The following is a 23,366-nucleotide window of genomic DNA, read 5'->3' as shown; positions in this document are numbered from 1 at the left end:
TGTAGAGCAGAATGCATCTCACTGCATTAGTTTCCAATTCATAAGAGGGACTTTTTTTAGGGGGTCTCAGTTTTCACACTGACTGCACGAAAGGCATGCACCTACCTGTCATTAGTTTTGAGTATTTAATGAATCAAACCTGTTGTGAGTGGATTGGTTTGCAGAAAGAAAACAAACACACAAAATGGATAATTTATTTATTTTTGCCAATGTAACATAATGGCTTGGATACGTCCTCAAACCTCCAACACAGTGTGTGTCTGTCAGAACACCAGATGATGCTAAAACATGGCCTGCATGGCATTTTGCCCCAAAACTGTATCTAGGTACAAGTCTGAATACATTTTCTGATGACGTGTAAATCCAGGCATGAAGAAAAAATATCTGTATGGCTTTGTGTCCAAAAATGGAAGATTTGACGTATTTATGTAAATCAAAAACGCAATGAGTGACTTAAAGTGACTTGGAGAAGAAGAAAAAAATCACATGCACTGCTTTGTCTCCAACACTTTAGACAACTATTCTGGAGATTAAATGTCCCTCTATTTCCATAAAAAAGAAACCTCAATAAAACCTGCTGATACCCGACTGCACTTTAAGAACATTGGTGAGCAGGAGAAGATTCAGTAAACCTCCCTTTTAACAGACAAAGTCCTAAGTGATCTCAGGAAGGCGTTGTCTTTGTAGCACCGTGCTCCATTTAAAAGCGTGGACCTCTCTGGGCCTGGATGGACAAACTGTCCTCAAGGCGCTTGACTCGGCTGCCCGCTCCCTTTTTAATCCAGTGAGTCCACAGTAAGACCCTCTGCTGGCTCGCATGGTCGTCCCATAGGTCATAAGGAATGGATAACTTTAACAAACGTTACAAAGAAAGAAGTGCTGCGATCTGTTTTGCTCTGAGATAAGTTAGTATTTTTATTACAGTGCTTTTCTCGGTGGGGCAACCTGCAGGTGTAACAGTCACAAGGTAACCACACCAACTCCAGCGGCATCTTCTAAACCTTGGACTGGGCCTCCTGCACGGAGGGGATCAGGGGGACGGGACGTCTCTTTCTCCTCGCGGCGGGATCTGGCCGGCCCGCCGTCGCGGCAGGAGGAGGCGGCACGGGGATGGGACGTCTCTTTTTAGCGGAGGGGACGCTGCGGGCGTTTCCCAGCTCGTCCACGGTTGTGTGCACGGCATCGGCCGTCTCCTCCTTAGTCGCAGAGACAAAGCGAGGGTCTTTGGCCAGCGAGGCCCGACTGCCTTCTGCAAGCGCCTGGTAGAAGAAAACAGGGTGTCCTTGCTCACATGTGGTAAACTTCAGATTACTAGTATGTAAGTTACATTTTGAATGATGTTAATGCTTTGATATGTTATTGCACCTTGGAGATGAAGGCATGCAGGCTCAGCTGCAGAACAACATCCATGAAGCAAAGGAGGTTCTTTCTCAAAAGTAATGAATACAGCTTACACTTCACATGTGGACGTTTATTTGGGTTGTAATGAACAAAAACAGATTGGTGCAGCTTTACATTTACTTATGTCCATATAAACGATATAAAGTCAGATGTAACATTTCATGTAAAATTGTATTTTAGTTCTCAAAGAAATTAAAACGGTTTCCTTTTCAAGTGGCTCAATAAATGATATTAGTGATATAGGAGTTGATCAGCTATAGAGGCACTAGTGAACCGGTGTGTGAGGGTCAGTGCTCGCTTACCTCCTGGACCAGGCGGTCAGCCGCGGTACTGGAGCTCTCACTCTGACTGTCACCATAGTTCGGCTCATAAGGGAACTGCAGAGACAACTTAGTCTGTTTAGGCTGTTCATCATTTCCACGGGACGAGTCGTCGTAAAATAGAAAAATATTACCTGCGTTTTGTCTGTTCTCACTTTGAAGTTCCAGTTACCTTAAGGGAGAAAAAAGCCATGAATAATTATGAAGAGCAGAGAAATACATCTCTTCATCAGTCTGATTTACTAGATTGTATATGGACATTATTCAGGGATCTGAAGTGTGAAACCCATGTGCAAAAAAGAGAAAAGAAAACATGTTTAAAATATTTCCCCAGATTCTATGAGCAAAAAATGTCTTGGGCCAACGTATAAAATGTTTCTACACATTATCTTCCTTCATGGGATTCACATGTTTTGTGTGTATTAGTCTCAACTAACATTTTACTGTTAATACATATATTTGAGTATTATTAGCTCGTTGTTCATCTGTTAAGTACTTTGAATTACCTGCCGCTGCATCCTCACTGAGGTTGTAAAACTCATCGGGACTGCCTTCTCTGTCAAATGAAAACCTGAAAAACAACAAAAACCACATCGCAAATGCTCCCTCCTGCATTTGTTATCTAGTGTGTGTGTGTGTGTGCGTGTGTGTGTTTGGCGCTCACTCTGCAAAGGCGTTGTTGTTGGTGTTGCTCTTTGGTGCGGTTGTGGGGAAAAAATCTGTGGTGGGCAGGAAGGCAGCAGAGTTTGGTGGAGACTCTGGCTGGCTCTCGGAGAACATGAGGGGCCGCTGGTTGGTCATCTGCTGGGACTGAACGTCGACAGGCTCGGTGGAGGAAGAGTCCATCCGGTTACCAAACAGGCCATGTGTGCGCTATAAAACACAGATCATCGGATTGACTGCAGATAGTCTTTGAAGCGTGTAACTTTTCTTCCAGGGCAAAGACGGATTTTCTCACCCGGTAGATGCCTTCTTCGTCCCCAGAATCCTCCATAGCTCTTTCCATTTCGTCCTCATTCTGCAGGTCTCCAGAAATGGCCCTGTGCATCTCTGGAGCGACCTCATCATCGATACTCCTTAGGCCCGCCTACAAAAGCATGGAGCGAAGATGGAGAGATGGTAGAAGAGAAGCATTTATATTGCACATATGTATGGTTATGTGTTATGGTTACTGTATCTGGGTACAAGTCTGAATACATTTTCTGATGATGTTTAAATCCATGCATGAAGAAAAATGATCTGTATGGCTTTGTGTCCAAAAATGGAAGATTTTACGTATTTATGTAAATCAAAAACAGATTTACAACCACTTATGTTCAGTATAGTGTATAAAAAATGTTTATTACGTGCAGTATAGTGAGTCATTATTTTTTATTAAAATATCAGAGTAATAGTTTTTAAAACTCTAAAATGTCCAGTGCTGTAAAGTAAGTCATAAAGGTCCTCAAAATGTCAGTCTAGTATGATGAAATTCTTAGTATATGTCCAAAAGTAATAATACGGTAAGTCAGATGGACAAACAGACAATATACATATATATTAAATATAATATATCATATATCATATGTGAGAAAAAGTTAATTAGATTACATTTGTATTTTGAGGAAAATCACAAAAATGTCATATTATAGCATGACATTATCATGAAAAAGTAAACGTTCAAAAGTCCAGGCTTCAAAAAGTCATGGTTCGGTATAGTATGTGATAAGATAAGATGTGATAAGAATGTCGGAAAGCTTAAAATTACCTAGACAGAACAACAACAACATGTCGTCAGAAATTGAAAAGAATCGTTGCATGGAATTTCCAAACATTTCATTAAAAAGGCCTAATATAACAATAAAATTAAATTAAAATTAAAATTAGTTATTGAAAAGTTCAACAAAAGTCATAGTATGTCGAAGAGGTTGAAAATGCCATAAAATGTTTTTAATTTATCAAGCTGTAGTTTCCTCTCTTATATTCTATTTCACCCCCATGAGCGCTTGCCTGGATCTCAGGGCCTGAGGCGCTCTTCTTAGAGGGCCGGTAGCCGTAGTATTCCTCCTGACGCTTCAAAAACTTGCGTAAATGATCCTGGAGGAGGAAGGTGGAGTAGAATTTCCCCACGGTCACCTCGTCGTCTGTAATCAGACAAGCAACGCTGCCGTCAATGGGAAACTAGTGGACTATTCTGTAAAGACGAAATTGAGGTATTTCACAAAGACTCACCTCCGATCGGCGGGATGACCTGGTCCAACAGCTTCATACTTGTGCGTTTCCAGATTGATTTAATAATGGCTCTCAGCTCCTCGTTGGCCTGCTCAAAGTTACCTGTTCAGAACGACCCGTAAACCATTTGATTCCACTATTGCACAGGGATGAACTTGAAGTAACCACATACATTGTTTGATGTTCTGTACCTTCTGTTTTGATCTTGAGCGCCGTCCTGACGAGAGCAAACAGGGTGGCGTTAAAGGTGACGGTGCCGTCGCTGTTCAGAGGCATGTTCATGCCAATCAAGCGCTGTGGACAGAGAGTTGCTTTTTACTGCTACTAGTCTATATCAATTTGTGAAAATAGTGCATCATTTAAATAAGTTAATATCATTGCTTCATCATCCATTCCTTTTCATTTCTATTCATTTTTTAAATTGTATTTAAGCATATGGTCGCCATTTTATTTGTGATTGGTCAATTTTACTTTCAGAGATGCATGTGATCTAATGTGATCGAAACTAAATCAGAGTAGGTGCCATACAAATATGAAGTGTCTGAAAGATAGTATGCCATAAAAAAACAATATAAATAAAGTATCATGTCATGAAAACGTCAAAATAAATGTCATAGTACGATATTCTATAACAATTATGGTAACGTGCTGTCTGTGAATGGACTGAATGTACCTTACACGCCGCCCGATGAGGACAGAACTTGCCAAAGCCGAGTGGAGGCTGGATGCGTCGCAGCAGCGTCACCACGTCCAGATGCTTAATTCTCCCCCTGTAGAATCAGGAAATAAATAAATAATCATTTTAAGGGGCACAAAGGTCAATCTGTCCAATTAATTTCCCTGAAGGAGCATGAATGGAGCATGAATAAACGAAGGGTCAAGCTTCACGTGCTCAGGCTTACGTGGCTTCAGGGTCATATTCAGCCCAGATCTTCTTAAACTCGTCCAGATGGTGTGGACCAAGAAGAGACCAGTCACGGGTCAGGTAGTCAAAGTTGTCCATGATGACGGCTACAAACAGGTTGAGGATCTGAGGTAAGTGAGCAAAGAAGACACATTGTCGACCAACGGTTGATGACCAACAGCAGATCGCAATGAGGCTTATAAGATGAATGTTGCTGCTCACCAGGAAGGCACAGAGACAGTAGAAGCTGAGGAAGTAGAAGACGGCGAAGTTGGACCCGCAGGTGTACTCCTCACCCGGTAGGAAGTCAGACTTGGGGTCACATTTCTTCCCGTACATTGAGGCCATCATGACCTCCTGCCAAGCCTCTCCAGTAGCACACCTGGGTTATTAAAACCAAAAGTAAGGTTCTGGCTCAGTTTCTGACCTCGCCAGCCAACGGTCCGAGCTCCAAGACCTACCGGAATAGCATCAGAACGGCCTGAGGGAATGTCTGGAAGTTGTTGTTGCGGTTGATTTGGGTGCCATCCACTAAGGCCACCTTTCCAAAGATCTGAAGGTTTGTCAAAATGCCGCCCGCAAATGGGTGACAAATACAGAAACTTGTTTTAGTGGCATTTACACAAAAACACATGAACATCGACAAATGTTTTTTTTATCCCCAAAACAGAAATTGAAGACTTGAGTACCTGCATCCCGATGACAGCGTAGATAAAGAAGAGCATGATGATGAGCAAAGCCACATGAGGAAGAGCCTGTAGGCACAAACGCTTCGGTCATGCATCTGTATTTCCACTTTTAACTGGGCTTTAGTGATCGGAGGGGGGGGTCAGACCTGGAAGGATTTAATGAAGGTCCACAGCAGGTTCCGGATGCCCTCCGATCGGTTCAGCAGCTTGACCAGACGCATCACACGGAAGAGTCGGAAGAACGTGATGGAAACCGAGGCGTTTTCAGACGCCTAACAGATACAAAGAGCGCAGGATTTTAGGGAAAGAAGCCTTGAAAAGAAAAGAGACATCGCTGGTTGAGTTTAGACTTACCGCAATTGCTTGCAACGGATTTGTTTCCTGCACACAGTAGAGGAAAATATTAGATACTCGATGAGTTATGTTTGATAGAAGTTGTGATACCATTAGTTAGAGGCATGAGGAATGATTTACAATCACAAATTAGGGTTAATTATTAGAGAGCAAGTTTCCGCCTTTGACAAGTTAAAAAGCCTCCAGGTCTTACTTGCTGAAGATCAACTGCTATTTCTACCTCATGCAAAAGAAACTCTACACAAACTGTATTGTCAAAATATGAAAGCTGAAGTGCGGAACCTTCGTCTTCCTGCTGTGGCAGTGAGAGTGATTACCATGTGGGGGGGCAGTGACAGAGCAGCAGCTAGGGGGGGAAGCTATGGCAAAAACAAGCCTAAAACCATGTATAATGTAGTAATACTGTACTTCAAGAGGACGAAAAATGACGGAAACACGGACGCAGGACACCACAAAGTAAACTAGAAAAATAGTGACAGCTTTCCCTGGTAAAAGTCCTGCACAGTGAATCTAGTCACTGCTGCTACTTGCTGTGAAGATGTAGTCAGTGTTGAACCCTCGTCGTATTTTAGTCATACGGAACACAGCAAATCAAAAGCTTTTAGGTCTTACTTCACGTCTGCACCGCAAGACTCGACGGACGGTGGAAGAGCAAACGCATCGCTAGAGGTCGGAGCCACACGTTGTCCAGTAGTACTGGAGTTTAGTCGAGAACAACGTGGAGTGCTCACACAGCAAACTCATGCAGCAGTGCAGTGCAGTGAAGATCAGATATTTACAGCGCAGCCATGGAGACAGTACAGTCCACCACTGGCAGCCAGGGCACTCTGTGGAGGATAGACAGATGTGGAGTGAGGTGCGCGGAGGACAGTAAGCAGAAGATGAAGAGAAAGGGGGGGGGGGGGGGGGGGGGGTAGAGGAGATAAAGAGCAAATAGGAAAGGATGTGAAACTAGACGAAGAAAACAGAAATTACTTCAAGCTTGTGTATGTGGATGGAAAAAGGTGAGTCCAATGCAGTGCAACAGTTCAGACAAACAGTGAAAAAAACACTGGATTTGTGTGGCTTAACCTCATATAATGAGACTAAAATCCTTTACTCATATTGTGCTCTTTCTAACTTTGAGTCTTCAGGCAACACACAAATGTCAAATCACATGAAATATTGGAATGGGTGATTGTGGGGATAATGGAACGCTGGGAGCTTTGGTAATGGAGATGGCGATGAGGCGCTGTGGAGGGGGGTCGGGGGGGGCTGGAGAGCTGTCGTTTAAACTGCTTCTGCGTCAGATTGGATAAATACAATCAGTGCATCCAAGTCGGATCGCACCATTGAATGGGAATAACCCATTAATGCGGGAACGGGGACTTTAGAACACCTGCAACGAGAATCTGAAGCAGCGGAATTAGTTGGAATGAATCAGACGTAAAAAACGCTCCATCATACTCACATCGACTTCGCTGAGGATGACATCTACAACGCTACCGATGACGATGATGAAGTCAAAGACGTTCCAGGGGTCTCCAAAGTAGCCCTGCACAGACGGATGATTACTGGCACGGGGGAACATCGCACTGGGTGTGAAAATGCTTTTGAGCCACAAAGAGAAGCCGTTACCCGCGCTTTGAAGGCCATGAGCTTGAGAATCATCTCCACCGTGAAGAGCACGGTGAAGATCAAGTTCAGGGTGTCTGACAGCTGGGTCACATGGTCGGACTGGTTACAGTGCTGTTCAAAGTAGAATGAAAAGAATAAGCTCAACAACAACAACTTTGAATTGGATGCAGCTTCACAACAAAATTTCAAACATGAATTCTTCATGACTGAACCGATAAAACAAGTTTAATACAACGTTGCTGGTTAAGTGTTTGATTTCTACCAGACAATTGGCTTCAGTTTATTTAGATCCTCCGTTCGTCTTGCGGTTGTCAAGTTCCCTTTCGTTCATGCTGACCATATTTCTGATGAATACCATGTTATTAAAAATAAAAGAAATGAGGGCAAAACATAAAAGATAAGAGCATAGTTGTCTTATAATATAATTAGTGTTGAATAGCCAGATTCATATTTAAAGTTTAACAACTGGAATCAACCCTCAGTGTATTGTCTGGTTTCCCGTTCATTAAACATCTTTTTGCATAAAAATAGATTTTTGTAAGGTTGCAACATCATTTTAGTTTACATACCTGCATCCCCAGACACAAGGTGTTGAGCATAATTAGGAAGAACATGAGGTATTCGAAGTAGCAGGAGGTGACAATGTACCAGACTCTGTACTGGTTTGGGTTTTTGGGGATGTAGCACCTCAGAGGTCGAGCCTTCAGGGCGTACTGCACACATTGGCGCTGACGGGGAGGCAGAAGGTTGTTTTTTTTTTTTTTTTTTTGAGTTTATCCTATATTGTATTTCACTGGAGATGAATGGTGCCTTAGAATACCTGGTTCTTGTCCAGCTCACAGTCCTTGTACTCCTGCTCGCCCTGCTCCTGGAAAGTGACAATGACGAAGCCCACAAAGATGTTCATCATAAAGAAGGCGATGAGGATGATGTAGATGATGAAGAAGATGGACACATCCACGCGATTGTTGAAGACAGGACCCATGTCTTCTACGTCGGAATCCATGGCTCTGTATAACAATCTGCAACCCAAAGGAGTGGTGCTGTGAGGTGAGGTAAATGTTCGCAGAAGATCAAAGATCAGAAATCACAAAAGCTCCAGCAAACTGAATAACGTCCAACTCAATACATCACATAGTACAATATTCTGTCATTTAACTAAATCAAACAGATGTGATTAAAAAAAAGAGAAGAACCCAGGAACTTTACTTACTTTGGCCAGCCCTCAAATGTGGAAACAGTGAAGAGCGCCAGCATGCCTTTGAGCACATTGTCAAAGTTGAAGTCATTGTTGAGCCATTCTCTCTGAGCCAACACTGTGTCCTGTAGGGAATTCTCCGTGTGCTTCACGAAGACTCCCCTGAGAGCAGACACAGAGAACGGTGACTGTAAATAGCCCTGCTGTTCTCGGTAGATGTAACGCATGCTGTGCGTGAGGTGTTCCCCTTACTGGCATTCCTCCCCTGTCATTTTCAACGGGTCTGTGCAGCTGTAGAATTTGCCCTATGAGGGCAGCGATCAGGGACACGTTTAGTACATGAACACCGAGTTACTGTGGATTCATCCGGGAAAAGGAAACTGAACAGTATCATGAAACATTCATCAACTTTTACATTACCTTGAAGAGCTGCACTCCGATGCAGGCGAACATGAAATTTAGCAGCATGGTGACCAGGACGATGTTGCCGATGGTTTTGATGGCCACAAACACACATTGCACCACATGCTGTCACAACAGAAACACAATGAACACTTAATGTACTATGCTGAAGTACCATTTTGGGGTATTGTACTTTACATGCAAGATACTTTGTAGTACGACTCACTTAAAGTACTGTATTTTAAGTTAAATTCCCAGATAAAATTACTTTTGATCCTTTAACTAAAGTATTCCTTTTAAAAGCAGAATTGTACTTGTGTAGTATTTATAATATTGTTGTATGTAAAAGCTTCTGATTACTTCTTCTACCACTGGAAACAGAGGTTTCTGTATTCATGCATGTGTTGTACCTTCAAGCCTTTGGCTCTATTGATCGCTCTGAGAGGCCTCAGCACCCTCAGCACCCTGAGAATCTTCACAACGGAGATGGCACTGGATCTGCATCCAACACATGTTAAAAAACAGGTCTTAAAGTGGCTACGTGGCACATATCTACCTAACGGGGCGCGATGTTTTACTCACTCCATCCCCATTGAGAGCAAAGAGACTCCGACCACAATCAGATCCAGGATGTTGAAGGAGTTACGGCAGAAGGAGCCCTCGTGCATGAATGCTCCGTACACGGTCATCTGTCGATCAGATACACGCAGTAACACACGGGACATTGAGCCAAACAGATCGGTGTTTGATTGTGATGGATTGTGACCCTGCTCCATCTCTCCTCCAGGTTAAACAATTTCATTATTATGAAAGAGGGTTCTAGTGACCTTTGAAACATACAATGCTGTTTCATAGGGCTTTTCCTTGGTTACATATAACATTGGATATTAAGTTATAGTTTTCTGTGGGGCCTTAGTATAGGGCACAACTTAAAAAAAACACATTACCTTCAGTACGATCTCAATGGTGAAGACAGTTGTGAAGACGATGTCAGCATAAGCCAATATCTGGAGGGAAAGCAGAACAGTTTGCTGTCAAATGTTGCTTCTGGGCTTCTTTTAACGCTCTACGCCGGCTGGTAGACCTGGTTGCTGTACCTTGTTTCTGTAGGACTTGGGATCGATGGGGTCCTCAGCTGCCAGGGATATGGAGGACAGCAGGATGAACAAAAGGATTAAGTTGGTGAAGGACGAGGCGTTTATGATCTTGTAGCACAGCTTACGGATCCTGGTTACCGACAAAGACGTTCGGTCAAAGTTCAATCGGTTCACTGATGGGTTTAATGATACAGCACAAGAAAGCACTGGAACATTGAGGTTTGTACGGCCGGTTCCTACTTGTTCTGAGGCCCAAAAATGTAAAAGGAGCTGGCTTCAGGCAACGGAACGGCTTCTTCCTTCAGCTGCAGGTCGGCCATCGGTCGGGGCCGAGGACTGATGGGGATATCAGGCTCCACCTCCTCGTCGTCACCTACCAAGTGGCAGAAAACAAACTCAAATGTCTACAGTGCAGTGACAACTACAACACCAGTTGGTAGTAGTTGTGTATTACATAAGACTAAGAAAGATAAAATCCAGCAAATTGAACTAATATTGCTGGAAATGGGCGAATCTCTCTATATTCATACATCTATATTGAATCACTTCATAGACCTTATATGGTCGTCAGAGTAGCGTGAAAAGAGCCTAATTTTAGACTCTGCTATAAACTGGACTGAGTCTAATTTGAATGAGGGGTTACTATACTTGTACTGTAACTAAAGCACCGGTAAACAGCCAGTGTAATGAATATCAATTCCTGCGATCAGCGATCGCCTCGAGCCACAACTACACCGCTAAGAAATGTGAGAGGATCAAGAGTTTGTTTAAAAGAGTTTGACATTTGTTACCTGGGAAATCGTCAGGTGGGAAAGGATCTTTCACTTCGTTCACATTGGACTCAAACTCGTCAACTTTGAGCTGAAAAAAAAACATGGATTCACAACCACTTATGTTTCAAATTAAATGTAAAAATGTGTGACACGGAACCAGAAATAACCTTGGCTGTTGTGGGCATGCCCTCCGTCTTGGATCTCTGCTCGGCCAGTTTCTTAGCTATCCTCTCCCTGTCTTCATCAGTCTTCTCAGGCATTTTGGACCTGGAGGGAAAGAAAACGAGGGAACGGAGTAAAGTCTACGAGCTACGAGGAGACTTTTCACAACGCGGTGATGTTTCATTATTTTACTCACCGTAGTAACTTTCTTCTCATCTTCTCCTCAGCCTTGTCTTTCTGGGCCGACGTTAGACTCTCAGCCTCTGCCAGGTTGTCGACGGCGATGGCCAAGAAGACATTGAGGAGGATATCTGATTGCGTTAAGCTTAGGAGAACAGACCCCATGTTTTCTTTTTAGCCATACTTTGCTCTATAGATGTCAGTTGCCCCCCACTTTAGTCGGGATTGAAAATGTGGGTCAGTTTAGAAACCAGGTGGATTGCTAAACAATTCGGAAGAAACATTTGAGTCCCAAATAATGTATCACAATTTTGGTTATCGACTATATTAAATGCCATGAAATGTTATTCACACATGTGGATCCCTTCTGTGTTTCCCTATTCTATTATTTATCACCAATATCAAGTTAGAACTTTCTACTTTCTACTCTGTTTAGTGTTCATTCAGTGATTTTTACTGCTCTTAAATGTTTTTGTTTATTTTCAATTAACAATTCTCGTTTTGAGCTTGTTTATGTCTCTGCACACTGTAAATTTCTCCTCTGCGGGACTGAAAAAAGGATGCTCTTGTTTTATCGTAATTAGTCAAATGATAACTGGCATGCATGTCGATTTTTGGTAAATCATAGCTTACACGTGTGTGAAGGATACAGTTTCCACAGACGAAGAGGATGATGAAGTAGATGGCGACCAGGATGCCTGGAAACTCAGGCCCCCCATAGGCCATAATGCCATTGTTCATTATGGTGGTCCAGTCCTCTCCTGTTAGGATCTGAGAGAGAGAGAGTTAAAAACAACAGTGATTCATTATTGTCAAAAGGTACTGGAGATGCTGCTACTGTTAATTCCATAATGGTACACAAATGATGATCAAAACCAGGCTAGAAAGGTTTAACAAATGACAGTAGTGAGAGTGTGTGTCTACCGGTCGCTGCCTGGTCTCACCTGGAATACACTGATGAGGGCCTGAGGGAAGTTGTCAAAGTTACTGCGTCTGGGCCTGTGGTCGGCAAAGTTGAATTTCCCCCCAAACACCTGCATTCCCAGGAGCGAGAAAATGACGATGAAGAGGAACAGGAGAAGGAGCAAGGAGGCGATGGAGCGCACAGAGTTGAGGAGTGAAGCCACGAGGTTACTCAAAGCAGTCCAGTGCCTGCAAAACAGTTTAGAAGAAAAGAGGTGCCAACTGACATCGACTCACACTCAATGCGACGTGACCCTTCGAGGAGACAGGACTTACTTTGTGACTTTGAGGATCCTCAGCAGTCGGATGCACCTGAGTACAGAGAAACCCAACGGAGCCAACACCCCTAGAGAGAACATGATCATCTCCAGGATCCCGCAGAGCACCACAAAGCAGTCAAAGCGGTTAAACAGGGACATGAAATATGCTCTTGGACCCAGAGCATACATCTTCACAAACATCTCAACGACAAACAGCACCAGCAGCATGCGGCTGGCTCCGTCTGATGAGATAAGAGAGGAGAGAGAAGGATTGATGCAGCTGGGGGGGGGGGTGATACATCATCATCATCATCATCAGAAGGCTGTTCACTGACCTTGTAGGGACGTGAGCCAGTCGGGCTGGTGGTGGTACTCTGTTGCTATGGTCAGGGTGTTGAGGAGCACGAGGAACATCACCAGCCAGTAAAAGCTCTTGGTTTTCACATACAGCAGACACTTCATCCTGAAGAAACGGTTCCAGCGACGAGCCAGGCGACTGAACAGAACAATGAGCCCGGCTTACGGCGCTGAGCAGCGTGAATATTGCGTGTAAACGCTGATGCGTTTGTGTGAGTGCAGACTCACTAGTAATAGACAATTCGGCCCTTGCCTTCCAGGTCATACAGGCTGTCCGTATCAGAGTCGCTGATCAAAGGCAGGAGTCCTGAGAAAGAAAAGAACAGTTGTAATTCCGCGTCTCTGAACGGGATGATGGGCCCCGAGAGGGGGGGATTCGCGGCGCTGACCTTTGCCCTCTCGGTCGGCATCCAGGACTTCGGCGTGAGTGATCCACTCCATGTAGCCATGCACGTCTTCATCCAGCTGCTGACGCTCTCGCAACTTCTGGAACTCGCCGCGTGACCGGGCCTTCTCTCGCTCCTTGGTAAATTCGCTGAGTGCAAACACAAAGAAAAGTGAAAAAGCAGATGTGGTTATTCTTGCTTGTTGGCGCAAAGAAGGCAAAGATTCCGACGTCAGAAAGGACAGAAGACAATTGTCTTACCCGCTGAGCACGCCGAGCACCAAATTCAGCACGAAGAAGGAACCCAGCAGAATGAGGGGAACAAAGTAGACCCAGGGCCATTCGTTCCCCATGGCATCGTTAACCTGAAAGGCAAATCTCTGTCAGCCACAGACAATTCGTTCTTGAGACAATACTTGGCCGAGGGAACAGTTTTGGTGGCAAGAGCAGAAACGCCGACACCGGAAAACGGCCGACAAGCTGTTCCAGCAGCGACTGACCCAGTACAGGACTTTGGTCCACCCCTCCATGGTGATGCATTGGTAGACTGTAAGCATGGCAAAGCCGATGTTATCGAAGTGCGTGATGCCGTTGTTGGGACCCTCCCAGCCCGGCCGACACTCTGAGCCGTTGATGAGGCAGCGGCGTCCGTTGCCGGCCTGAGCGCAGGGTGCAGGCGCCTCGCCTTCTGCAAGGGAATACATGTCTGTGTGCGAAAAGAGAGGAGACACAAACATTTAAATGTAGTTTCAGAAAACTACAGCCGGTAATACAGTGTCAGATTACAAAATATATAAAAGCCCAAATGAAGCAACGTCAGATTGTGGCCTTTACACTTACTTGTGCCAGTGTAATAGCAGGTTTTATGCATTTTGCATTTGAATAGCTCCAATCCCATGATGGCATAGATGGTGACCAGTAAAAAGACCAGAAGGGCAATGTGCAGCAGAGGCAGCATGGCTTTAAGGATGGAGTTCATCACCACCTGCAGGCCTGGACGTGAACAGTAAAACCAGAGTTCACTTTGCAGGAAGCTGTTCTCACACAAACTGTATTTTTGCTCCTCTGGAAGAGGCTCCTACTGGGGACTCCAGAGACGAGGCGCAAGGGCCGCAGCACCCTGAAGGCTCTCAGCGCCTTCATGTCAAACCCGCCGCCCTTCTCCATTGGCACACCCGCTATCTTATTGATGGTATCCAAGGCAAAGGTGAAGAGGCTGAAGAGAAGTATTAGACAACCATAAGCGTCTACAATACAAGTATGAGTATTCAGCAGTGCGACATTCCAGTTGGGATGTTAGATACTAAATGTTCAACACAATGTCCATGGTGGATTCGTATGTGTTTAAACTCTGTGGCAGAGATATATCCACATGCAGCTCCGAGCTCATCTTACCCCATGAAGACGATGACAAAGTCCAATATGTTCCAACAGTTACGTAAATAGGCGCCTTCGTGGAACACGAGACCATACGCCACTATCTTCAGAAAGCACTCCAGCGTGAATATGATCAGGAAGATGTACTCCAAACTCTCCTGCAGCGAGACAAACACACGCCTGGAAATTACATTTCATAAAGCGTGTAGGTTCAATTCTTAAGTAAAGCAACGAGTGAATGTAGAAAAGGACTGTTTTGGTATTTAAGAACCTGCAGCGGGGAATAGTGGACGTTAACTGATTAACTTTAAAGGCCTCGGAGCTAATTGCAGATAAAACATCACAAGCTCAAGAGGTTTAAACAAAGAGGATTGCCGTGAGCTTTGTCTGGCAGTTTAAGACAAAGCAAACCGTTGCCCTGTATTTAATATCTCTAGTTTAGGTTGTAAACAGATAAATATCAGGCATATCAAACAAAATAGTGGTTTTGCCAATTGGGACACCACACCTGTTATTTGTCATCAAAGTTGATATTTTAAACAGCAGACAGACACGGGGCTTCAGTCACTGACTTCATCATCATTAGATCCACACGACTTCTTTAGTTCTCCGTTGCTGAAGTAAATGCAGATTGTGTGAGAGAAGAGGCCGTAATATGAGAATATTACTGAAGAGCTCCCAGGGAATCTCGTCACAACTACAGTTTAACATAAATGCTTCTGAACAAAGTGGGTTAATCACTTTTGGCTGATGTAGCCGAGCCTTAATCAATGAGAATATTCTACAATATTAACAACAGTACATACATGGATTGGATAAGACGTGGATAACCCTTATTTACAGTGAATGTGGTCTCCTTGTTCCACCTGCGTCACGGAGGGACACTAACCGGCCCGACATACTTGTAACAGCAATAAGGGGGGTTGAGTTGAACGGCTCTTTTTACACCGTTCACCTCTGGGGAATGGCTCAGCGAGAAGGAAGGACGGTTTGGTAAGTGAGCCAAAGCAAAGGTATCAAATAAATGGGGTCAGTTTCAGGTTCAGACACCTGATGACTTGAATTCAGCTGCCAATAAGCTGGATAGCAACGTAGTGATGTGTGGATCTGTTAAAAACACGCCCCTCAGACAGCAATCGGCATATAACGTCTGCTCGTGGAGCTCCTCCTTGATATCAAAACACCAGTGTCAGTACAACCTCAAATGTGTAGACATTGGCAATTGTCGGCACTTTGCAAGAGCAAAAGATGATTCCTTTGCTCACTTAAACACATGTAGACTTTGCAATCCACCCCCGGGCCACTTTGAATTCACTATCCACCTCCTCAAAGCATATAATAAAGAATATAAACCGCTGTAAACACATCAGCAGCACGCCGTGGTCAAACATCTGCCACTGGAAAGTTTTCTCTCCTTTACATGAGCGATTTCATGAGATGCCATCTAGAGGGAGAGTGTCCCAAGAGTCCCCTTGGGCTTCTTGGTTTGCTTTTCACACACGACATAACAAATACTTCTTGAATTATTGTGTTTCGCAAAGAATTAAAAGCCAAGCAAACACTAAAAAGTTATCCACTCGGATGTAACAATAATATTGTTTAAACACATTTAAATTACAGTAAATTAGTTGGGATTTCAATTCATAAATGTATAAAAACAGACATCCTGAGCCATTGCTGTACTTAACATCTTTACATGGTGGAAAGGTAAAAAATATCACAGTCATAAAAATCCCACATATTGGTAGTTAATTCTCATAATTTAGTACTATTATCTTGTTTTATACAGTTTCTGAGCTGGATGATAAACTCATGTTAGATGACATGTTTCACTGCCGACACAGCTGGGATTAAATTAAGAACTGAGTTGTGTCTAATAAGGGTTGGCACTAAAAGAATTGACCAGCTGAATCCCTTGTGTATGTGCATGTGTGTAATATATATACATATATTTAAGTGTCTAAATATGTTGGCTCATAGTTAAACACAGCTGCACAGTCATCCGCTGCTCATGGGAAAGTCCTGGAGACCATAAGGAAAATATTTAGTTTCTTCTCCATATCTAGAAAGCCGCAGCGTCTGAGTCACACGTCAAAGGGAGGCTTTGTGTTCACACTCTTACTCACCAGGTTGATGTTGGTGTTATTGCTGTCTTCTTCAGGCATTGGCAGGAACACAGCCAAAGCGATGCAGTTTGCAAAGATGGTCAATAAGATGATGATCTCAAAGGTTCTGGGAGGGTAAACTCAGGATTGTTACAACAACACACGAGGAGGGCCGCTAAACGCACAGGGACCAACAACATTTCACAAAGGGATACACAATTTACGTTAACTAACATGAGTACTGATGAGTTAATTGTACACATGTCCTATGAATACCGTTCACGGATGGTTAGGAAACACCTTCACAAAATAAATGATATATTTCTTTATCTGTGTTTTGGAGAGTAATGTAACAAAATAAATAAATCAAACAGATTATATTAATAAGTGCCTCTACATGCCTGAAATATCATCCCTTTTATAACTGGTGGGTTAGTGGCAGCACATGTAACCCGGTCTGCGGCGCTGCTTCATTGTGGCCCGTAGAGGGCTCTCTGAGAGAATTCCCCTGCCAGGTCAGCATCATGTCTCTCTGTGACGCGGCCGGACAGCTGCACGGCCCCAGAATATGACCAAAGGATTTAAACACAGACTACTCATCAGAAAAGAAATAAAAACAGTTCAGTCATTCTATATTGGATATGAATCCATCCTAATATATGGAGCATCCAGCATTTTCAAAGTACGATTAGAAAGATTTAAGGATATAGAGCATTTTATGGTTATTTAAGTCTACCAGCACGATTTTAGTAACTCATGACCTGCAGGTAAAGTTCAGAAACTCACACTCATTTCTCTCCTTTTGTGATATTAGCGCTGTGAATAGATAAATATGATTAGTTCTTTCTATTTGGTTGTAAAATATGCATTACACAGTAATGGTAAAAGCAGGAATCCCCGTGTAGGAGCCATAACATCACTCAGCAGCCCGCCTCGAGCTCGGGCTTCAAGCACTTCAGAGGCGCTGTTTCCACATTAAAGGCCGAATGTCAGCCATCAGGACACTAAGAGGCGGAATCATTAATTGTCTGCCAGATGTGAATAGAACGAAAGAAGCTCTCCGGGGTGAAAATACAACGGCTACAAATCAGACTTTGATATTGAGCCGGCAAATACATAACAGATGCCTTAACACTTCAGGGACGCCTTAACGCTTGGCTTCAGGTGAGCAACACGGCCGGTAATTATCAGGCCTGCAGACGCTTCATTTCTGTTCCTTGTAGAGTCGTACATGTCAGCACCTGGAGCGTTACGCATACGGAGTAAACTACTTCCATTTGACGGACCCATTTCAAGGCGATATCGACTTAATATCATAGAGACTAAGGTCTGTGAGCTGTGTGTAGTGTAGGCAGGTGTGTGTGTGTGTGTGTGTGTGTGTGTGTGTGTGTACGGTATAAAGGATACTTCCACTCCACAATGCTGGTGCAGGCCTTGCGGAAGGGATTCTTGAGGCCGAAGAGGAAGAGGGTTCTGGCGGGCCGCGGGTTGCCCCCTGTGGCCTGCAACTTCTTCAGCTTCTCCTTCTGCTTCCTCTTCAGCTCCTCTTCATTCATGATGACCAGCTTGTCGTCTGCGTTGGCCGCCATCTTCACTTCGACCCGGGGGAAAGCTCCCAGTCCTGTGGAACTTGGTCTTCGTACGGAATAATCCCAAATTGAGGCTTGTTGTATCTCCCCGTCGTGAAGGCCCCCCCGAGTTCCAGACCTGCTGATCCCGGGTGCGCTCCTTCCGTTCGCCTACTTTGCCTCCCTCCTGCCCCTCTCTCCCTCTGACTGTCTCCCTCACGCGGAGCCACAGGCCTCTCCTCCTGGCTGAGGGCCTCTGACAGAAAAACCCCCTCGGCAGAGAAATAACCGGAGCCCAGAGCGGCTGGAGGAGCAGTTGGCCCTGCTGTAGTTTAAATTTAGACTGTGAGCCACTGACAGGCCATGCTTGGGGATAGTTACGGAGGGTGTGGGGGTGGTGTAAGGTAGAAGATGGTAGATGTGATCGAGGGGCGGTCGGGTCAGGGCGGCGGTGGGCAGACAAGAAAACATTGTTTAGGGAACTCGCGCAGTAGCAGAATAACACCATCGGCCTCCTGAAGCTTCTCAAGTCAGAGTCAGCTGCTGGACGCTGGACCTTAAACTGTGAGGAGAGAAATACACATGGATATTTGCACCTCAGAACCTCAGGCTATCAATCACATGATGGACTTTCTTAAATCTGAATCCTTTGTGACATTTTTATAACACTTCCAACTTCCAACTTTGGGTTTTGTTATTTTAAGATTCAAAGAGTGTCCAGCTGGCCGAGTGGTTACAGGACAAATACCTTCAACATCTTAATTCTGCATCTGGCCTTGTCGTGACTCCATGCTGGATGCTCCACCCTTTTTACTTCACCATTTCTATACCATCCTTAGTCAGATAAGTGACAAAAGAATCGTGGCCTGTCGGTAGTTCACAATATCCCTCATTTGTACAACATAGTTTGTGTATTTTTGACAAAATGGGGGATACAAAACACCTTTGTGTACAGTCCATGTGTGCCGGCCCACTTACTGTGGACTCTGTCACCCCCTGTTGTCAATCAGGAATAGGAGGGACTTCTGCCGCAAACAACACAGAATAAGCGTTCAGATTTTGTTTTTTTTATTTCACATCAAGCAGATTGTATAGACATGAGCAGTGAAATAATCCAGCAAGACTGAATACATTTATAACAACAGCTATGTGAACGTATACACACATCAATCAGTGAAGAAAAAATAAACTCCAATGATAATACAGAACATGAGAGAACGTGAGCCAGGTTGCTCTATTAAATGTTCCCCGTCAGGGAGCTTCAGTAGTAAGATGCAACGGGGAATTCCCCGATGGAGCATCAAACACACGAGGGTGGAGGCATTTCTCTCAACTGCACCATTAGCAGCTTTACTGATTCATCAAATGATCCAGCGTTAGAGCTGGTTTTACACCGAGGAGAGCTTTAAAGCGCCGTTAATTGCCCCAATTTCCATTTCTCTCTTTGCATGGGAAAGTATTTTCACACTTTCCAAAAGAAAATGTGATTTTATGCCAACCTCAAAGAACAAACCTTTTATAAATTTCCACATTCAAGATAAAAGTTAATTCAGACAAATCACTAACACTATCGAAAGTAATTAAAGTAGACCTAAATACCTGTAATATTTCATATACTGTGAATTGCTGACATTTAGGATCTGTGTTTTGAGCTGGACTTTGGGAAAAAGAAAAAGGCACATATTTGGGTTTGTAAATGTAGCAACGTCAAAGCTTTAAAATAACAAACCCCATTAATAATCCATGAACTACTTATTAGTCCAAATTATGCAAAATATGTCCAGGTAACTACGGAAAGCATTGCGAAACAAATAAATATTAAAAGTTAACAAATAAATTAATATCATGGAAATGTGCTATGCTTAACAACAGCATAGGAAGGGTACTCTTTCAACCCAAATAGCTTAAAGGACCATTCACATACACAAAGTGTTCCTATTGGGAGGGAACTTTATAAATTATGCTACAAGAAAAACAGCTCAATTATACAACAAATTACCACAAAGCTAATAGGATAAATGATCAAGAAGAAGCTACAAAATGATTCAGTCTTTTACTAAATTAAACCATTCAAAATCTATCGCATTGCTAATTGCCGAAAATGAATTAAAAGATTAAGATGGTTTCTAGCGGTTAACAGTGTGCAGCCAGGCCATTCCAACTGCAACTCCGCCTAAAATATTACATTTACAAAATAAAAATCCTCTGCTTCTTAGATCAATGTCTTTGGAGTGTTTTCTGAGTGAAGAAATACTTATTGATTGGGTGCAGTACACAGCATTAACAAAGAAGTCAGTAGCAGTGCAGCTGGTGACAGTGTAAAAGCGATGAGCACAGGTAAGTTACCTATTCCAAACCTCCTGAGGTCAGCTGCGGAGTTTAACTAAGCATCTTGTGGCGATCAAAAACGGTCTTGCGTTGTTCCTGGACCTGCTTTTTCCAGCGCTGCTGTGCTCCTTCAACCCGCTCCAGCACCGTGTTTGCTTTGGCAGCGGCACTGTCCACGGGCGGACGCATCTCCTGAATACACAAAAACAAAGATTGAACACATGCAAAATACATATTTGACCCAGGGCTCGGTCAGGAGCCCTCGATTGCCACTAAATGTTACGCACACCGATGGTGTGTGCTTCATTATACTTGTTATTCGTCTGAGTGGTTACCTCAGAGTCCTCCTCATTGTGCAGTGGCTGGGTGTAGGCGTCGTGTTTGCGGATGAGAGGGTCGACCAGCAGCAGGAACAGCATATAGAGCAGCAGCGCACCCACCACAGAGAGGTAAATGATGATGGTTACCTTGGATGGACAGAATAGGAAGGATTTAGCAATACGTTGAGAAAAATGTGCCAAATGAAAATTTGGATATAATAATATCATAAATGTCTCATATTCTGTGGAATAAAATAACACATAGTTTATTCTTTTTCCTATTTTATGCAGCACATTTCCTCAGGATAAATAAAAGGTTCTGCATGGTGGTTGGTGTCAGTAAAATCCCAAAGACAGCTGGTGGTACCTTGATGGTGTTGCTGCTTCGTTCCTCGTACTTGCACTCACACAACAGGCAGTAAGCTTCGACGTCGTGGCCAGGCACCGGCATGGGCTCCACCACATGGAGGCAATTACTGCAAAACATTAAAGAGTCGGGATGGAAGGGCAACTCTGATCATGTTTGTCTGTGACAAAATTATTAAATAAAAAGGGGTCTCGCTTACCAATCCTTCTGAGACACATTTCTGTTATATATGTGGCCAGTGATGTTTCTGTACGGCGGGCAGATGCACTTGCAGCGAACATCCTCAAAGTTCTGCAATTAGAAAAGAAATTGAGTAACAACGAACAGTGCCTTCTTAAATGCTTCTTAAACATTTTTTCATGCTATGTTTTATCCATGGCACTAGGCCTTTCTATGCATTATTAAAAATATAAAAAGTAATCATTATTTACAATATTTTTTGAAGCAAACTTTACATTTTGTAGGAAGTTCTGGTGCATTGTCGTGGCCGACCCCTCCCACCCCGGACAAAAACTGTTTGTGCCCCTTCCATCTGGCAGGAGGCTGAGGTCCATCAGGACTACGACCTCCCGCCACACGAACAGTTTCTTCCCGTCGGCAGTCGGGCTCATCAACAGAGCCCGATCCCCCACTGCCTGACCATAACACTCCACCGGTCACTCCCCCTCATACTGCACATGCCACTTTAACTGCAATTCATCACTTTGTCACTTGTCACTTTGTCTCTTGTCTGTTACTTGTTCGTTAGTGCACTTTATGCTTAATATTTTTCTTTTTAACTTTTTAATATTTAAATTTTTTTAACTTTATTCCCTTGTTTTATACTAACCCATAGCCTTAGCCTTATTCTACTAACCCATTGCATTAGCATTTCATTCCACTTTATTTTATTACTTGTGCACTGTTGTCTTGTCTGTCTACTGTCGCGCACTAACCGCCAAGACAAATTCCTTGTATGTTTGACATATTTTGGCTAATAAATGTTTCCTGATCCTGATTCCTGATTGCATTCATGTTCACCCTGCCAACAACGACCGAAACAATTACTTTTTTTCTGATTATATTGACCCTCAATTAGTTTGGATAAACAGAATTAGGCTATTCACCCCCTCAATTCAAGTATTTACTTTGGTCATTAACCCTGATCACATTTTATATTCAATCACAATGTAAAGATATTGTATTTGTTAAAACGTGAAACAGCTGCAGGTCTTACACGGTTTTGAACTTGTGTACAGTGGTGATGATGTGGGGGACACATGTTACACACAACAGGTCTCAAAATAAAAGGTTTAATGGGGGAAAGACAAGGGCCCGACACAAAAAGGGACATTTCTCAGGAAAAATAAGAAAATGTACACAAAGTTTACCAAACCATTCATTACGTCATCGTGTTTACCTTCGCCTGCACGTAACCGACGGCATCCAGCAACAACAAGGTCGCCACCGCGGGTACGACGAACGTCCACGATCCCTCCCGGCCGGACCACATCTTCCCGCCGGAGTCACGGTTCGCTCCCCGGGCGCAGGGTGCGCAGACGCAGCGGTAGCGGTTAGCTGAGGAAGCCGCTGAACACCACCTTATGCTGAACACCACCTTATGCCGAACACCACCTTATGCTGAACATCACCCTGTGGTGGAGAAGAAGCGGCGATGCGGGTCACTCGCGTTGTTTGGACAACCGGGATGTTTGTGACCGCAATGCGTATCACAGAAGGTATCGACGCAACAACAAAAAAAGAGCAAAAAAAGAAACGTTGGACTTCCGGATTCCGGGTTAACGTCACATGTCAAACGTCACAACGTGCACGAGGGGAAACGTGTGTCTACACCGCCACCTACTGGACACAAATACGGAAATACACGTGTTTTCTTTACATTTACAAAAAAAAAAAATCTTGAATATCTTACATATATAACACAGGGTTATCTAATAGAATATGATTGATTGTTGTTTACAGTGGTGAAGCAATAAGATAAGATATTCTTTTATTAGTCCCCCAATGGGGAAATTCACAGGATGGCGG

The 23,366-nt window shown here is 43.7% G+C and overlaps 2 protein-coding genes across 2 annotated transcripts; both read right to left on the bottom strand.

Annotated features, from left to right (window-relative positions):
- Positions 1–181: 181 nt before the first annotated feature.
- On the bottom strand, positions 182–19,371 carry cacna1sb (calcium channel, voltage-dependent, L type, alpha 1S subunit, b). The gene is made up of 45 exons (XM_040192884.2): positions 18,163–19,371; positions 16,777–16,882; positions 14,669–14,808; positions 14,356–14,489; positions 14,114–14,266; positions 13,774–13,979; positions 13,535–13,638; positions 13,278–13,423; positions 13,117–13,195; positions 12,867–13,027; positions 12,548–12,773; positions 12,253–12,460; positions 11,959–12,079; positions 11,325–11,439; positions 11,134–11,233; positions 10,985–11,054; positions 10,434–10,566; positions 10,194–10,323; positions 10,044–10,103; positions 9,679–9,785; positions 9,507–9,594; positions 9,115–9,222; positions 8,947–8,999; positions 8,710–8,856; positions 8,317–8,518; positions 8,066–8,224; positions 7,497–7,607; positions 7,330–7,413; positions 6,659–6,706; positions 5,880–5,906; positions 5,672–5,797; positions 5,526–5,591; positions 5,298–5,389; positions 5,059–5,218; positions 4,835–4,962; positions 4,606–4,702; positions 4,124–4,226; positions 3,933–4,034; positions 3,711–3,844; positions 2,680–2,808; positions 2,386–2,594; positions 2,228–2,292; positions 1,856–1,893; positions 1,704–1,778; positions 182–1,259 (listed from the first exon to the last, which is right to left on the bottom strand). Exons 1-45 carry the CDS (start codon positions 18,342–18,344, stop codon positions 996–998), a joined length of 5,496 nt encoding a protein of 1,831 aa, XP_040048818.2. The 5' UTR covers positions 18,345–19,371; the 3' UTR covers positions 182–995.
- Positions 19,372–19,374: 3 nt separating this feature from the next.
- Positions 19,375–23,145, bottom strand: tmem9 (transmembrane protein 9). Its single transcript, XM_040192977.2, has 5 exons — positions 22,738–23,145; positions 21,538–21,629; positions 21,339–21,447; positions 20,987–21,118; positions 19,375–20,843 (listed from the first exon to the last, which is right to left on the bottom strand). Exons 1-5 carry the CDS (start codon positions 22,828–22,830, stop codon positions 20,703–20,705), a joined length of 567 nt encoding a protein of 188 aa, XP_040048911.1. The 5' UTR covers positions 22,831–23,145; the 3' UTR covers positions 19,375–20,702.
- Positions 23,146–23,366: the final 221 nt, after the last annotated feature.

This window comes from Gasterosteus aculeatus, chromosome 2, assembly GCF_964276395.1.
Source record: "Gasterosteus aculeatus chromosome 2, fGasAcu3.hap1.1, whole genome shotgun sequence".
Lineage (NCBI taxonomy): Eukaryota > Metazoa > Chordata > Actinopteri > Perciformes > Gasterosteidae > Gasterosteus > Gasterosteus aculeatus.
The sequence above is the reverse complement of the archived record's forward strand: the minus strand, read 5'-3'. Positions and strand labels throughout refer to the sequence as shown.

What these genes read in the sequence shown, in the direction of transcription:
- cacna1sb (XM_040192884.2), bottom strand. Translation starts at nt 18,344, where the DNA reads ATGGCGGCCAACGCAGACGACAAGCTGGTCATCATGAATGAAGAGGAG. An exon ending in TGCCGACCGAGAGGGCAAAG is followed by an intron (nt 13,196 to 13,277) that starts GTCAGCGCCGCG and finishes TTTCTTTCTCAG; the next exon opens with GACTCCTGCCTTTGATCAGC. An exon ending in CCTCAGGCCCTGAGATCCAG is followed by an intron (nt 2,809 to 3,710) that starts GCAAGCGCTCAT and finishes ATGCTTTTGTAG; the next exon opens with GCGGGCCTAAGGAGTATCGA.
- tmem9 (XM_040192977.2), bottom strand. Translation starts at nt 22,830, where the DNA reads ATGTGGTCCGGCCGGGAGGGATCGTGGACGTTCGTCGTACCCGCGGTG. An exon ending in GAAGCAGCAACACCATCAAG is followed by an intron (nt 21,119 to 21,338) that starts GTACCACCAGCT and finishes TGTCCATCCAAG; the next exon opens with GTAACCATCATCATTTACCT. An exon ending in ACAATGAGGAGGACTCTGAG is followed by an intron (nt 20,844 to 20,986) that starts GTAACCACTCAG and finishes TTGTGTATTCAG; the next exon opens with GAGATGCGTCCGCCCGTGGA.